Source organism: Taudactylus pleione, unplaced genomic scaffold, assembly GCF_031769625.1.
Source record: "Taudactylus pleione unplaced genomic scaffold, aTauple2 ptg000857l, whole genome shotgun sequence".
NCBI classification, from domain to species: Eukaryota; Metazoa; Chordata; class Amphibia; order Anura; family Myobatrachidae; genus Taudactylus; species Taudactylus pleione.
Genome location: NW_028285259.1, coordinates 246,356 through 263,567, shown reverse-complemented (window position 1 = coordinate 263,567; position 17,212 = coordinate 246,356). Strand labels below are relative to the sequence as shown.

The following is a 17,212-nucleotide window of genomic DNA, read 5'->3' as shown; positions in this document are numbered from 1 at the left end:
CAATGTCAATTATATTTATTGTGCCTGGAGTTAGAACATCACAGCTGACTGGTGAAGTAAAGTTGGCAAATAGAGAAAACTATTAGCTTGTCATCTGTGGGCCTGCCTACATTGCATGGCTAGAGTTTTTTGTGTAGGGATGTGTAATGCCTTCCAGAAGCTCTGGTTTTGATCAGTTGAGCTCCATTTGCCCCAGTGTAATCCATCCCGGGCCCCCAATTGTTTTATAAAATATTGCATTGTAGTAGTACAATAAACCTCAGGCCAATGTCAATCTTAATCTGGAGAAGGGTATTTGCCCAGATCACCAAAACAGTTTGGAAAGGCATCATCAATAAATAGATGACACCAAAATTAGCTCTGAGCTTCACAACAAATCTAATTAACATTTGAATGTGACTAATAATTAACAATGCACTATCAGTATAGAAATAAACTAAAGGTGGAGGGGCGTGGCCTGACCGTTAATGGAGGAAGCCGCATCTCGTTAGAGCTCCGGGCCAGCACAGAGGAAATCTAGCCTCTATAGCCCCATCCCGGTCAGCGGACACCTCCAGACCCTTGCTTACCTTCCCCTGGTTTGTCACTGGCCCAGCGGGTGAGAGCTGCGGAATCGGGAGGCGCAATAGGCGCTTCCGCAGGTTGCAGCTGGCCTGCTGCCCTTTGAGCCGGGGACTGGAGCGCGCGGACTGGCGGCTGTGGACTTCCGGCGGCGGCATCATCTCTGTGGTGAGCGCCCGACGGAGTCCTCTCTGCCGCACATCGCGTGACCCCTCTCCGGCCCTCTAGCCTCGGCTGCCCTGCTGCTGTGTCAGGGCTGGTGTCCCTGCTTCTGGGGACTCCTGGGAGACATCTTTGGGAGGAAGCCCCAGCGTTCTGAAGCCTCCGGTGGCCATCTTTGATTTTCTCCCACGCTGATGCTGCTGCTGGTTATTGCTGCCGGGATACTGGCAGTGCAACCCCGCTTGCTGACAGGATTATCTGCTGCCTGTGACTCCCTGGAGTAAGGGGAGGGTGGTGAGTCCCTGAGGGGAGATTATATTGTATTTCTATATCCCACTGCTCCACCTGCTCCATTGTCACGTGACCTGTTGGCCCTTCTCTCTATGTCTGGAGCTCCTATATGACCACCTACACATATCCAGTTTATTTTTCACTAGCCTAACAGGTTCAAACCCTATCAGCTACTTAGCTTGCTCTTGCCCTGACATTTTTTTACTTTTGTGCTGGTGGATATTTGCCATTTACTCTACGCTGGCTCCCTCTTGTGGTCTTCTGTGATAATTACCTCAAGTACTATTTGCAGCCACAATTAGCGAACCTCCATGTGCTATTATATTTTCTGCCAGCCTTTCACACTCTCTTTTTTCTGAGGCTAAAGTTCTCCTGGATGGTGCTTCTCTGGAGTTAAAGATGTTCGCTTAATATTATCACCCAACTTGCCTGGACTATTATTGTAGAGCCCTGTGTCTCACCTTTTATACCGTAGTCTTTTTATTTTTTTCATTATTATTATTTCACTATGTCGCAGAGCGGTAAGAAACCTCCACCATCCTCTGCAAATTTCTTCGGATCTAAATCCAAGGGTTCACAGATTTCGTCATTACCCCCAGAATCCCCCTCCTCCCCTTGCTCATCCGAAGCTGGTATTGATCCTCAAATTCAAGCGGTTATGACTGGTTTGTTGGAGGGAGTTCAATCCGCATTCAAGCAAGAACTGTCAAAGGCTATAACAGAATTTAAATCAGAATTGACATCTCTTGGCAACAGAACGGACGCGCTGGAATCTAAATCGGATGACTTATGCCGCTCCCAAAATCGTCTTGATAAAGAACTCTCTAGACTTCATAATGAGGTGGAGACACTCAAAGAAAGACAAGAGGACCAAGAGAATCGTTCCTGTCGCAACAACTTACGTATCCGTAATATAGCAGAATCAATCCTTGGTCCCTCCTTACCGTCATTTCTGAAAGACTTTTTTCAACACTTAGTTCCAGCCCTTACAAATGAAGATTGTTTATGTGATAGAGCCCATAGAGCACTCCGATCGAAGCCCTCTCCTACTCAACCTCCTAGAGACGTCATAGTTCGCCTGCACTATTTTCGTACAAAGGAACGGATCTTGTTAGCTACTCGAGACTCTCCAGTGATTCCTTTCCAAGATATGCAGTTACAAATCTTCCAGGAACTGGCTCCCTCTACTATTCAGAAACGGCAGGATCTTCAGCCAGTCACTAAGATTCTACGGCAGCATCAAATCCGATATCGCTGGGGATTCCCCTTTATGCTTCAGGTTTCAGCAAACAACACTGTGCATAGTGTCAAGACTCTCACTCAAGGTCAAGATTTATTAGCCAAGCTTAATCTTCTTCCGACACCGACTTCTGATCCGGTGACTGATGCAGCCTCTCCCAAACCTCAACGCTCCCATCCTCCTTCACCGGACTGGACCAGGGTTTCCCGTCACCATGCTAAGGACTGTGACCCCACTTGAACTGTTCGGTCACTCCCTGGTGTATACTCTCTTTATAACAGGGTTTAAGCTCCCTACAATGTTCTTTTTGAATTTTGCTAGGAGGAACAGTCCTCCCCTCGTGGTTCTCTGCGACATAAATAGTTATTATTTGTATGAATATCCCGATGTTTAGATAATTTTTCTCTTTTCCCCTTGTCTTTCCCATTTTCCTTCTCCCCCCCCCCCCTCTCCCTTTTTTTTTTTTGTTTGTTTTTTGTTTTGTTTTGTTTTGTTTCTATATACTGACACAGGTTTATGATCCCTGTTTTACAGGGATTTTTGTTTGATTTGGTTTTAGCCGATCTCATATTTAAAGGGTCCAGGCAGTCCTGATTCTATTGGACGGTCCTTTCACTACCCCCCATGCTCCCTTTAATATTTTTGATTAATGTTATGTTGATTGATATTATTGCGGTCCTTGATTGGGACCCAATTTACCAGGGTTGTTACCCGAATGGGTTCTCTGTTTCTCTCTTTTTTTTGTGTGCCTTTCTTTCTCTGTGGCTCTCTTCTGTTTCTTTTTCCACTTTTTTTTTTTCTCTTTCTGTCCCTAAGGGTGGCTCTACTTGGGCCAAATTTTTGACTTATTATATCTGTGTGTTATGTCTGTAGCACCTCTTTATATATTTTTCCATGTCTCTTAAATTGCTAGCAGTTAATGTAAACGGTCTTAATTCTCCTAAGAAACGTACTGTTCTCTTGGGGGCTTGTAGGAGGGAGAAAGCCGATGTTGCATTTCTACAAGAGACGCATCGTACGGGCCCGCATTCTCAGCTCCGAGGTAGGTGGTTTGCCCAGACCTTCTTTGCTTCAGCGAATTGTAAAAAACGTGGGGTAGCCATTTTAATTAGGCGTAATATCCCTTTTGTCCACATTAAAACTGTGACAGACCCAGAGGGTCGATTTCTTATAGTGATCGGTACTCTCCGTACTGAGATTTTCACTCTGGTGTCAGTGTACGCTCCTAATCAAGACCAGCCCCAATTCTTTGATTCTCTGTTCAGGCGTATTAGCAGAGTTGCGCAGGGCCATATTATTTTGTGTGGGGATTTTAATACCATTATTGACCCCCTGTTAGACAGATCGAACCCGCCTTCAAACTCCTCAGGGATGTCTCTTCCTAGGGCTTCTCGTACTCTCCTGGCCTCCCTTAAACATTATGGCCTTAGTGATACCTGGCGTCTTAAACATCCTCACAGCAAAGACTATACTCATTTTTCAGCTCCACACCAACATTATTCCAGGATAGATATGATCCACATTTCATCCACTATTACCTCTCTGGTTACGGAAGCTGGTATTTCCCCCTTTACATGGACAGACCATGCAGGTGTCTATTATTTTAGATGTACATCGCTCTCCTCGTAGGAAGCGTAACTGGCGTCTTGATGACTCCCTTTTACAACATCCCCCCGCTCTGCTAGAAATAAAATTGGCGATGACCCGCTATTTTGAGGAGAATACCTCCCCTGATATTTCCTCTAGTATCCTCTGGGAAGCCCATAAGGCTACTATACGGGGTTTTCTTATTTCTAAAACCTCAGCGGTTAGGAAAGCGGCTGCACAAGAAATTACTTCCCTTGAGTCACAAATATCAGTACTATTGATTCAGCATAAAACATCCCCTAGCGCCTCCGTGCTAACCCAAATTGAGAAACTACGAGGTCAGCTTAATGCCCTTCTGTCTCGTCGTGCTGCGCTTATCTTGCAAAAACTTCGTCAACGCTTTTATGATAAATCTGACAAAATTGATTCTTTATTAGCCAATAAACTGCGTCGCAGACAAGCATTAGGTGCGATAGACAAACTACACTCTCCGTCTTCTGGTTCTCTAACTTATGATCCTGAGGTTATGGCAGAGGAGTTTTGAACCTTTTATAGTTCCCTTTATAACTTATCAGATTCTTCTTATCCCACTTCTGCTGGAGCCGAGGGGGTGCACTCATATTTGTCCTCTACTTTCCTTCCCAGGCTCTCAGAATCCCAATTATCTACTCTCAATGACCGTATTTCAGATGAAGAGACAATAGCTGCTATTAGATCAATGCGTTCCTCTGCCGCCCCAGGCCCTGATGGATTTACAGCCCAATATTATAAACTGTTTGCAAAGGAACTTGCCCCACATCTTACATCTCTATTTAATGATATTTTGGAGGGCGCTTCTTTTGCTCCTGATACAACTCGGGCCAACATTGTAGTGATCCCTAAACCTGATCGTGATCCTACTCATTGTATTAACTATAGACCGATTTCATTATTAAACGTCGACCTGAAAATTTATGCTAAAATCCTAGCGACTCGGTTAGCTCCTTTGCTTTCTTATTTGATACATCCGGATCAGGTCGGGTTTATACCTGGACGTCAGGCATCGGACAACGCCAGACGGGCCATTGATCTGATACAATCTATTCATAAAAGGAAACTTCCTTCTCTGATTTTAGCTCTAGAAGCGGAGAAGGCCTTCGACCGCATCTCCTGGCCCTTCATATTCGCTGTCCTAGACAAAATGGGATTCTCAGGCAAATTTTTAGATGGCATTGTGGCACTTTACCGTTCCCCCACAGCACGAGTTTCGGTTAATGATGTCTATTCCTCTAGTTTTGGAATAACTAACGGTACTCGGCAGGGTTGTCCCCTCTCTCCCTTAATATTTGCTCTTATTATGGAACCCCTGGCGGCAAAGATCCGTTGTAATAGAGCTATCTCGGGAGTATCCACTGGCCCTTCGGAATATAAAATCGCATTATATGCCGACGATATTTTAGTCTCTCTCACTGACCCAGCTCGATCCCTAAATTCACTTTTAGAGGAAATAAATTCATATTCCCAACACTCGGGTTATAAAATTAATGTCACCAAGACTGAAGTTCTTGATTTCTATATCCCTGCTACCCTAAAGCAAACACTGGAGGCCATGCTCCCTTGTACCTGGCATAAAAAAAAGATCAAATATCTTGGTGTTTTCCTAACTCATCATCATCATCAGCTGTTTCAGGCAAATTTTCCCCGCCTTCTAGATTGTATTAAGTCTGATTTGTGTGACTGGTCCAATTATTTTATTTCTTGGATAGGTAGAATACATTCAGTTAAGATGAGCGTTCTCCCTCGGCTCTTGTATCTATTTCAGACCCTTCCGATTTACATCCCTCCATACGTGTTCAAATTCCTTCAGTACCAAACCTCATATTTCATATGGAACCGGAAACGCCCGCGGATCAGACTAAAGTTGCTTCAGCGGCCTTCTAGGAGTGGGGGTTTGGGAATTCCTGATTTTAAAAAATATTATTATGCTGCGCAGCTCTCTCATTGTGCTCAGTGGTGTAACTTCGGTGCGGGGAAGGTCTGGGTGGCTATCGAGGCCGAGGAGCTGGGACTGGCTACTGTATCCTCCCTCTTGTGGATCCCTAAGATTCATCGTCCCCGGACAGTTTCTTCTCATCCTGTAATTTCCCGTTCTTTAGCAATTTGGGATTTAACCAATAGATGGTTTAAGTTAGCTCCGGCCCCGTCCCCTTTGATACCTCTACTTCATAATCCATCTTTTCCTCCTGGTTTATGTAAGTCATCTTTTACTGCCTGGTCATCGAGCAATATCTATTATGTAAATGATATTACTATAGATACTAATTTCCCACAATTTTCTGACTTCCGGGATAGAGCAGCGGTTCCATCCAAAGATTTTTTTCGGTTCCTACAAATTAGACATTTTCACTCCAAAATTAGCTCGATTCTGATTAGCAGACCTTTGACTTCTTTTGAGTCTTTATGTTGGAGAAGACCCTCCACTAGGGGTCTTATTTCTACTATTTATTCCTTACTAGGGGAAGAAGTAAGCTCTAATCGAGACCCTCATGAGTTAGCGTGGGAACGAGATTTGGGACACTCTATAGATGCTGAGGATTGGACGGAGATATGGGACAATGCTGCCACTAGCTCTATTTGCGTCAAAATTAAAGAAAATGTTTATAAATTGCTATTCCGATGGTATTATGTACCATCGCGGCTACAAGCAATGTTTCCCGATGCTTCGGATAGATGTTGGAGGGGTTGCGGTGGAGAGGGCAGTTTTTTGCATATCTGGTGGACTTGTCCCAAACTAACTAGTATATGGCAGGAGGTTCTTGCTCTCCACTCGCACCTCTTTGATATTACGATTCCCTCTGATCCTCGGCATTTTCTACTTCCCTTGGGTCTGCCTTCTCTGTCCCGGTGTCAGAATAGGTTATTCCGACATATAGTGTCTGCTATGACCTGCCAAATTGCAGCGGATTGGAAAAACCCTCATCCCTCTCCGATGCAGGCAATATTATCACGCATCTGGTATATATACAAGATGGAATATATGACAGCTTTATTACGTAATACATCCAAAACCTTTGATAAAATATGGTCTCCTTGGCTGACATACCAAAATGTTTCCTCTCCATTTAACAATTAATTTTTTCCTTTTATATTTTTTCTCTAATATGTTTAATCCGAAAGAAAGTGATCCTATATGGAGTCCGCCCACCCTCTTCTCCTCTTATTCTCCTTTGTTTTTCCTAAAGTCTTTCTTTTCCTTTTTCCTCTTGATTTTTTTCTCTATTTTTAAACGGATCGCCACACCGTTGCTGCAAGATTTTTCTCTTGCTTCTATATTCCTTCTCTTTTTTATAATGAGAAAATTTTCTATTATATCATATTATTATTCTGAAATAGTACAGTTCCCACTATAAAAGTATGTTATGTGTTAATCCTTATTTTTGAATATTGGAATGTACTGTTTTCTCTGTGATTTGCGCAATAAAAAGAGTTTACAAAAAAAAAAAAAAGAAATAAACTAAAGGTGTGTGTCACTTCCTACTGAACTGCAAAAAAAGGGGGAGTTGCGCTGCGAGAGAGGAAGGAATAAGTCTGTATGTAAGAAATATGTGTAGAGATATGGACAAACAAGCACAGAAAATGAAATCACATTTAACCTAATAGCAATAATAATAATACATAATGGCATACATTATTATAGATAATAGGATAGCTTCATATCTACAAAATAAAAATAGAAAGTAAGAAACATCTATAATTGCATTACCCCACATTAATACATGTATAGGGCTGGGAAATCCTAATTGTTTAAACAACACATGTGTTATGATGATGATGTTACTTGAATGATAAAATGCGTGCAGGAACAGCTTGTGCCGCAAGTACAGCTTGTGAGTATCCCATGGATATCTCCTTCAAAACCACACAATGGTCAGATAATCATTTTATTACTATTCAACGGGTTTGGTATGGGATCCCGGCGCTCAGGATCCCGGCGGTCAAAATCATGATGCTGGCATCCCGACAGGGTTAGGATGCCGGCACCTGTCAGTAGGTATCCTACCCCTCCTCCTCTCCCTAACCCTCCCTCGTGGCTAAACCTAACCTCCTCGCACCCTAAACCTCCGCCTTAGTGCCTAACTCTAACCCTCCCCTAGTGCTTACCATCGGGATGCCGGCGCCTAGATTCTGACAGGTGTCCGGATTCCGGCAGCGGTAATCTAAGTGCCAGCATCCCATGTACCGGGATATTGACCGTATCCCCTTTCAACACGTGACCTTCAAAACATAATGAGTGATGATGATTGATGGAGATTGTTTCTTTGTTTAGTTTACTGCCCGAATATGGATCACCTAATCTGTCTGCAGATGTATTATTAGACAGGTCCCCCACCCCCAAAAAGCACATATATTTATGGTGATTATATATTATTATTACATTTTACAAAGTTCTTCACACCTGTCTAGCTTACAATCTATATTACCTATACCCATACATTTTATCAGAAGCTGATTAACCTACCTGGCATGGTATGTTGGAAGAACCTGGAGCACCAAATTACAAACTACACACATATAAAGCCCTACACGAAATTTACACCAGTGCTGTGAGGCAACATTACTAACCACTGTGCTGCCCAATACATAAAATACTAAGCACAAAAAATAGCCCATAACTAAAAATCCCTACTAGCTGAATATAAACTTGGTTGACACAACATGAAAGAGAATGAAATTTCTTTTTCACTCATGTGCACTCAGTATTCTGTATACTAGAACTGATTTAATGATGCTATATAAATAATCTTTGAAAGCTGGTGACTAATGGTGCATACGCACGGTCAGATTTGATGAACAATGAACGATTGAACAATTTTTTTCAACAACTTGAACGATTTCATTAACGATGACCGATTGAATGATTAAAATGATTGACAGTATTAAAATGTATGAAATCGTCAAAATCTGACTGCAAACACAGTCGATGTCAGAGATCGTTATCTGATGTGCAGGAACGCGCATCGTTCGTCGATGCATGCACTACATGTCAAAGATATGAACGATTGAACGATTTTTACAATAGTTATCGTTCATATCTGATAAGAAATATGACCGTGTTCATAAAACATGTGTACAATAACTTGGGGCCTGATTCAGCAAGGATCGCTATTCTGCTTATACCCACGCAATCCAGTTGCTAATATCAGAGGGAATATGCAAATGTTTGTATTCGCAATGCGATCTCAGCCTAACATAAGGACTCCCACTTCCCCTTACTCACATCCGTACACTTGGGCAACATAGCGAAACAATCGGTAACATCGGACCCATACACACAGTTAAGGCAGGTCAGACCTCACTCAGGAATTTCTCATTTCAGTGTACGCTATGAGGCCTCAGGCTGCGTATGGTATTGCAGTGACTAATTTATGCACGCCCCTGCAACGCCATCCCAGCGCACTGACACGCCTGCGTTCGATAGTGTTCGCCATTAGCATCCAGGCCAGCTGTCCACGCATGTGCAAAGTGAAGGCCAGCTGTTCACCAGTGAGGATAGAAGTTGCTGTGGTTCCCCTATTTGAATTTTGGCCTGTGCTGCAGACCCACCTCTGGAGCCGCCACTGCTAGTCAGTAGGTATTCCTGCTTCTGACAGTGGTGTTGTGTACTGAGGCGTCTACATTCATCCTGTCTGTCTGTTACATCCTCATATGAATCTTTATCGACTCAGTTTTCCAGAACGTATGAATAATAAATACGCATTGTTCAGCTGTGTACTGGTTCATATTGGCACGTAACACACAGACATGAGGTGGGGCTGTGCCAAATTTCACTAAGTTACATCTATTACTTTAAAAGTTATAGGAAAAACTTTGGTGCCAATAGCGAGTGAAACTCCCTGTAGATGTCTGGGGAGACCAGGATCTAGCCCTGGGTACTTGCCTATAAGATGGCGATGACTGTGTAGCCCAATAGCAGAGAGATTGCTATTTTGTGGTCTGTGCAATCACAACACCCTCTTTTACATAGGCTGTGAGTCTAGCACTAATGTTTGCCAGTGTTGCTTATAGCAGAGGACGGCACACAGAGACTGGGAGACTGACTGGCATGTGCAGTGGGTGCCCATGGCCATACACCATCTTGATCCATCACTTGTGTTACAGAATTTTAAATATAGCTAAAAATAAAAAATTGCAAAATGCTTGAAGAAGGCTCTCCACCTGTCCTTGTTCTACAAAGGTAACTCATGTTGTTTCTGATTGTAGGCTCTGGGAGTATTACTGAAGATATGGAAAAACAGCTACAAGCTAACAGCATCCGCATCAGCATTTTAGAGGAGGAAAACTCAAAACTGAGAGCCAGCCTGCACAGGCTAGGAGAGAGGAACAATCAGGGGCCACTAAAGGTGTGTGCGGGGACAAGGATAGGAAGAAAAGAATACAAAATGAATGGATCAGCGTAAAGAGATAGATATAGAAATAAATATTTATAGATAGAGATATTTATGTATATGTAATTATACTGTTTTCCAAATATATACTCTGTAGGGGCATTTACGAGCAGCAGAACATGTGGACCCTATTCTCTTTTTGCGTAAATGCACATAATTGTCCACCAAGCACATTTGAAGGTGCGCACACGGTCTTTAGCCAGCCTTCTGCAAGTGAGGAATGCACATATTGTTTGTGTATTTGTGGGTCTACCTAAAATGCACAGCTTTTTACCACATTAGTCAAAGTGCGTCTAGATCTGGTCTTTTCCACAAAAATACAACTGGAAGAGGTTTGGTTTCCTGCATCTCTTACCACAAAGAGAAATCAAGGTCTAGGGTCAGAAGGTCGTTTGCCCTTCCATTAAAAGGGGAATGCTACCAAGAAGGGCAGAATGATTTAGCCATGAATTTCATATATTAATAATCCGTACGTGATATTTTTGCCACTAAAATCGGAACAGCTCACACAATTGACCTGAATATGTCAAGTCGCATGTATTCTGTGTTCACACAGCAATGTGCAATCTATGTGAAGTGCTTGAAAGAGTGGAGGAACCCCCCAAAAAAGGAAAAACTAAAATAGCAAGTTTAAACACCTTTAAATACATTAGTTTTCAGGAGGGACACAGAGTTACTGTACTACATGCCATTTTTTATTTAAAATAAGGAATTTTAAAAAGTTATCACCTGCTCCCTGGGGTTTGACCTAAAAGTCGCAATTAGTCCAATTGAAACCTACATTAACAATGTGATGTTCTAATTGACTAGCAAAAAGTGTTTTTGCCACAGAAAAAAAGTTGTACAACCTAGTTTGTGGCTAATTGACTCTGCCCATACAGTAAATGTGCCTTCTTTACCAAGGGCCCGATGCAGAGATTTATGCAAAGGCGATATTTTCACAGATCGAGTGACTGTTTGCAAATGCGCTTGCAGCGATTGCATTGCGATTATGTCCATACATAGGAACCATTCGCAAAGTGAGTGACAGGTATTCAGCATTTGTGGGTGGTAATGAGGGGTGGTTAGAAGAACCCAGGTGTGTCGGACCGTTTAAACACCGTTTTGTGGGTGTGCATAATTTATCCAATGCGATCTCCTCGCAGCATGAAAGCTCTCTGTGTGTCAGGAGAGCTGCAGTGTTTGCGGCTGGTCAAACTTGCCACATATGCAGCATGGCTGCCCGATGTGCGGCGATGGTACCGATGTTTACGGTGTTGCACATCGTTGTATGGATATGGGAAGGCAGCAGTGGGCGTCCCTATGTTTGGTTATGCTTTGGAGGGCATTAGCAGATTTTAGCACCTGGAATCCATGAGAGAATGCAGTTACGATTGCATTACCGTCCATCTGTGATTCAGGCACTAAATTCCATCCAGCAAATTGGAATATTCAGTGCAAAACAAGGCACATTCATCTATACATCCATACATAAATCTATACAATATACATGAAATATTTCTCTGATCTGTGATAAACAGCAGTGCATACAGGCTGGTGTTAGGCACCACAGAATGCAACATTGGTATATAATGTCCAGTTAGCCTGCAGGAGACCCAAAAGGGAGCATTTCAGTACAGCTAATTTATAAGGGAACATTTTGTTCCTTATGAAATCTCATATTTTGGACTCTATGACGGGAATTATATTGGCTCGCTGCCCGATTCATTTAGCTGCGGGAACCCCGCGTGCTAATTACCAGAGGTAATTGGAGGAGCTGCGTCAAAAAATCGCAGTTAAAATGCAAATTCTGCTATTTAACGTGCCGGGAAACCCATTGACTCTGCATTTTACGTGGAATCAATGGGTTAGTACACGATAATCCAATGTTTACCGTACGGAGAAAAGTCTAATTAATTGAATAGCTATTCCCTGCACAGCTCTATCAATTAGCTGGGGGGTATATCCCGTAGCTAATTGAATTCCCCTTATGAATTACCTGGCTTTACCTGTCCTACTTCTCTTTGTATCATCAGATATTTCCTCAGACTCAGCTCTGGACTCTATCACCAAATAGAGAGGCAATGTCTCCTGAACCAGAACTGACTAACACCAGGAGCAGTGCAACAAAGTAGGTGGTCTGTCGCAATCATCCTCTTTGGAAGGTGCTACACGTATATACTTTATTTCTTCATTTCATGTATATCGGTATACTTGTCTTTATGAAAAGTACTACACCTATTTTTCCACAGTATTGTTTGTCTTGACTATCACAGTAATGGTGTCAGATAATCGATTGAAATGTTATTACATGTGTTATATTTCTGCTTCCTAATGCATCTGCCCAATGTATACACTAAAGAAACAGGCTACACCTATTTGTCACATGACCCATCGGGCGCATGTTCCATGATGTCATGCAGATCTACCAATAAAGGCAAAGCGAGCAGCTTGTGCCAGGGACTTGTTTATGTATAGTCTCAGACTACATCCAGTTCATCAAACAGTTTTTTTTGTATTAATGCAAATGGCAAATCAGCAGAATCTCCTTCTCGTAGGCCTGATTCTGAGCCGATTGTAAGTGCGGACAGCAGTATCGGGCAGATTTGCTACCTTATGCTAATGCAAGTATCTGTACGGCTTCATTAGTATCAGCACTTATACCTGCCCAATGCATCCATCAGAGGCAAGTGCCCCTTCTCTGTACAGGTGCCTCAGAATAGCACAAAACTCTAGCTACATGCCCTCAACACTCCTGTGATACTACCACGAGACAGATCCCTTGTACGTGACAGCAACGTTGCTGCCCAATAAACGCCCATTTTACGGACAGCAAATCCAGTGAAGTTCCGTCCGACTCAGAATCGGTCAGAAATACGTAAACCCACTAATGAGCAGGCGCCGTTTTCCAAACCTCAGTATTTGCGCCCGTATACAGAGCTACGTGTTAATCGGAATCAGGGCCCATGTAAGAGAAAAGAGTTTTGCTAGTAGTTTTTGCCAGAAAAGTGTGTCCCCTTACTGGCAAATGTCACCTGAATATTGGAAGTATGTTTAGCCCTATAAGTACTAAGGACCTCTTTCAGAGTCGGCCGCACGGTCGTACGCCACCGATGTTTGCTGAACTGCGCATGCGTAAAGTTCGCAATGCGCGTGCGCAAACTTGCTGCTACGATCAGAAGTTTCTCTCTCCTTGAACACAGCCAGCTCGGTAGTATGAGTGACAGAATGAGGCGTTTGTGGGTGGCAACAGGGGGAAGGTGCTTGAAAACGGGGGAGTGGAGATCCGAACGCAGGCGTGCCTAATTATGCGAACGGCGTTTTATGGGAGTGCATAATTAACAAAGTAGTGTCATGGCACACGTGACATGGGTGGTTTTTACACTGACTTGATCGTAGTGCTTAAGAGAGGGTATGGTCAACCTTAAGCTCTACGACCAGTTCCGATGGTCTCGATTAATCCTTATATGGCCGGAGATGACGTGTAATGCGTACGAGAAGGGGGCGTATTTTTTGTCTTCTGACCGCTTCCTCCCCTTGGTCGGCCAGCTAACGATCCGAACTTAGGGACGCAACATGCGAGTGCATCATTTGCATATCCGGACCCTTTTCCCATACGACCGTGCGGCCGCAACGACCGACTCTGAATGAGGTCCTAAATGTATTGTCATGTCAACCTTTCAGCACAGTATACAAACTCACATTGAGGCATATGCAGACTGTACACAAGATAAAGAGCATTTTACCTCCGCTACATTTAGCTGCATTCACCAAATTATGACTGCCTGTAAGTGAAGACATCATGGAAATCTTTGGTAAAGGCGACCTTCGTACTCACTAGTGATCAAGATGTGTGTGAAATGGAGCATGTCCGCCTCCTGCTCCTATTGTGTTCAGATGTCGGAATCACCGAGACATCAGTGATCTCTATAGTGACCCAGCTCACCGCACCTCCTCATTTTACCCACTACATACAAAGCCTTTGGTTTTTGTCAAAAGCACAATATTTTGTCCAATGTTTCCTACATTACGGTTTTGATTGAATCATTTCAGTAATTGGCTAATTTATTAAAGTGAAACAGAGAAAAATAAGCAAAGCAGTAGCTTTGCTTTTTACAGTGTCTTACATTAGGTAGGTAACTGTTTCAGAGTAACATGTATACATTGGTTTCATTTTTGGTAGTAATGGAACTTTTTGTGCTATTTCTTTTCTCACTTACATTCGTCTTTATCTAGGCCTCCGACTCCAAAACTAAATTCAGTGACTCTCCCCATGGACACGATAAAATCCCAAGCTACTGGTGACCCAGAAAGAAAAGGCTCACGCCCGGCAGCTAAGCTTTTCAATTTCACACCTGCGAATTCGCCCATAGCTGCTTACGCACGTGTCAAGCAAGTAAAGGGAAGAAACCGAACCCCCAGCTTGGATCGCAAATAACTAGCATACAATCACATAAAAGGGATTATGTGATCATTTCAAAACTGAAATAATATGTTCTTCCTACCTGAGATTGTAGCTGCAATAAAGTGCAAGAAAATCTAGTGACTTACATGTGTAAGTCAGTATGTGAATAAGTTCAGTGACCAATGAGGACAGGTTTTTGTTTTTGATGTGTTTTGACAGAGGCAAGAAACGCCTTTTTGCATTTGTCTGAGATTCCGCCCCTCATATTGAGTGTACAATGATGATGTGATATTTGCCAGCAGTCAAAAATCTGTTATCAAAATGAACCTGGCATTACTGATAGGTATGCTTGGGGAGCACTTAAAGTCTACTACTAAGAGCCTACTACTAAGAGCCTTCTACTAAGAGCCATCTGAGCTGAACGATAGATCTCTTCTAGGTCTTTTCTGTATTTTTAAACAAAGGAGATAATGTCCCCATGTAAGACCGCCGTGGCTGTCTACCAGAAGAAGCTAGGAGTTTGCGAATGCTTCAGGTGGTTATGTAAATAATTAACCCAAGCTGATTCTGGCATAGAACTAACTTTAAAGAAAGGCTAATTTAGATGGAAAGCACCATTGAAGTTTGAGCCTAATGTGTACTGTATTACTACCCAAAATGGGGCATGGCGCGAAATTCCTATGTGTTCTATGCAAGCTGCCAAAACTTAAGCTGATAAGGATTCAGAAAAGAAATAGCACAGTCTAGAAATGGAGTCATGAGTAGCAGAGTAAATAAATTCAATTAGACGAAGAAAATTTCATATATCGGGTTTACAAATTATGCTGTCTTTGCACAGTAGATTGCACCCTTCCGGCCCAATACCACTGATATGACTATGGGTCTGATTTATAGATGGACGGAAATGCAATCGGTGCTGCAATCCTGTACGCAGCGGCTATGCAAATATAGCCACTGGAATAGGTGATAAGACACCAGCCAGCAGCATGCCAGATCCACTGCTTGCGTACAAGGACGCCACCATCGGACGCACATTTGTAGAACATCAGACTTCTGAGTAACTCTATGGTCGTGCAGAATCGGAGACGGAACTAAGATTCCGGAGCATTAACTGTGTACGGGATCACAGTTGCAGGACGTGACACCCCCCCCCCCCTAAAAATGTTGCCACCCCCGTTACCGCGCATGAACGGTCCCTGACTGTTAATTACTTTTGTGAAAAAACCTCTCTGCAACCACCGTCATAAGTCCATCGTGGCATATGAGCAATGCAACTCCGTCACATGAGTAATAGGAAAAACATTTGTCAAATTGCGAAAAACATCAGCATTGCATCCATCTCTGAATCAGGCCCTATGATAAAATCTTGGCTCAGAACAATTTGGGTAGTGGTGAAGTTTATTAACAAGCGAAGGGAAAAATAACCTATTGTACATATTAGGGCCATAAACATTACATAAGGTTTATCTACCATCATCATTTGTTAGATCAACAGCAGGGCCCTCTCTAATCTGTCTCGTCTGCATCACCTCCTTCAACCTTGTATGTACTTGTTCGATGTTTATGTGAAATTTGTTTTTTGTATGATTTGTAATCCTGACTGTCCAGGAATGAAGAGTTTTTTGTGGCACCTTACAATACATTTTGATGATGTCCATAAATCCATGGATTGTTTATAGGTGCTCATGATTTGATAGTAATAAACTTATAGAGGAACTTCTTTTATGAGAAAGCTCATTTCTAGATGCATTTCAAATAACATAATAACAAACAATATTCAATTGCACTACCTATGATAGGTGGAATAAAGAGAGTGGCAATATTTAAATTAATGAATATTTCGCCTTTAATTACCCGCTATATTTGTAATGTACAAATTGCATATTGTTGAAAACACAAGGTAATATTGCACACGTTTATTACAATTAAAACATAAGATTTCTTTCAGCTGTTTACAAAACAATTTGCCTTAAAATTGCTGCTCAATGAAATCTGTAAATAAATGTTTTACTAATTTATAAAGGCAAAGCTTCATGTATCAATGTGATATATAAGAAAGAAAATATACTAGACATTTGAAATGCAAATAAAGAAATGATCATTTTAATTAGAATCATAAATCAACATTTGAGGTGATCTACCTGGGGTTATCATTTTGAAATCATCTAGAACATGGAGCAGAGGAACTACCAAGGAAAATATTGCTGGAACATGGAGCAGAATACCACCCCAGGGAAATGTTACTGGAACATGGAGCAGAGGACCAAGCAAAGGAGATATAACTGAAACAAGGAGCAGGGGACCCCCCATGGAAATATTACTGGAACATGGAGCAGAGGATCATCCCAGGGAAATACTGCTGGAACATGGAGCAGAGGATCATCCCAGGGAAATACTGCTGGAACATGGAGCAGAGGACCACCCCAGGGAAATATTACTGGAACATGGAGCAGAGGATCATCCCAGGGAAATACTGCTGGAACATGGAGCAGAGGATCATCCCAGGGAAATACTGCTGGAACATGGAGCAGAGGACCAAGCAAGAGAAATATTACTGGAACA

The 17,212-nt window shown here is 42.5% G+C and overlaps 1 protein-coding gene across 1 annotated transcript in view; it reads left to right on the top strand.

Annotated features, from left to right (window-relative positions):
• Positions 1–16,559, top strand: part of CCDC157 (coiled-coil domain containing 157) — a 37,738-nt gene extending 21,179 nt beyond the window's left edge. The window contains exons 9-11 of the mRNA XM_088458840.1: positions 10,082–10,221; positions 12,282–12,376; positions 14,482–16,559. Of these exons, the coding sequence (XP_088314966.1) occupies positions 10,082–10,221; positions 12,282–12,376; positions 14,482–14,683 (437 nt within the window). The 3' untranslated portion in view covers positions 14,684–16,559. The remainder of the gene's footprint in view (positions 1–10,081; positions 10,222–12,281; positions 12,377–14,481) is intronic.
• Positions 16,560–17,212: the final 653 nt, after the last annotated feature.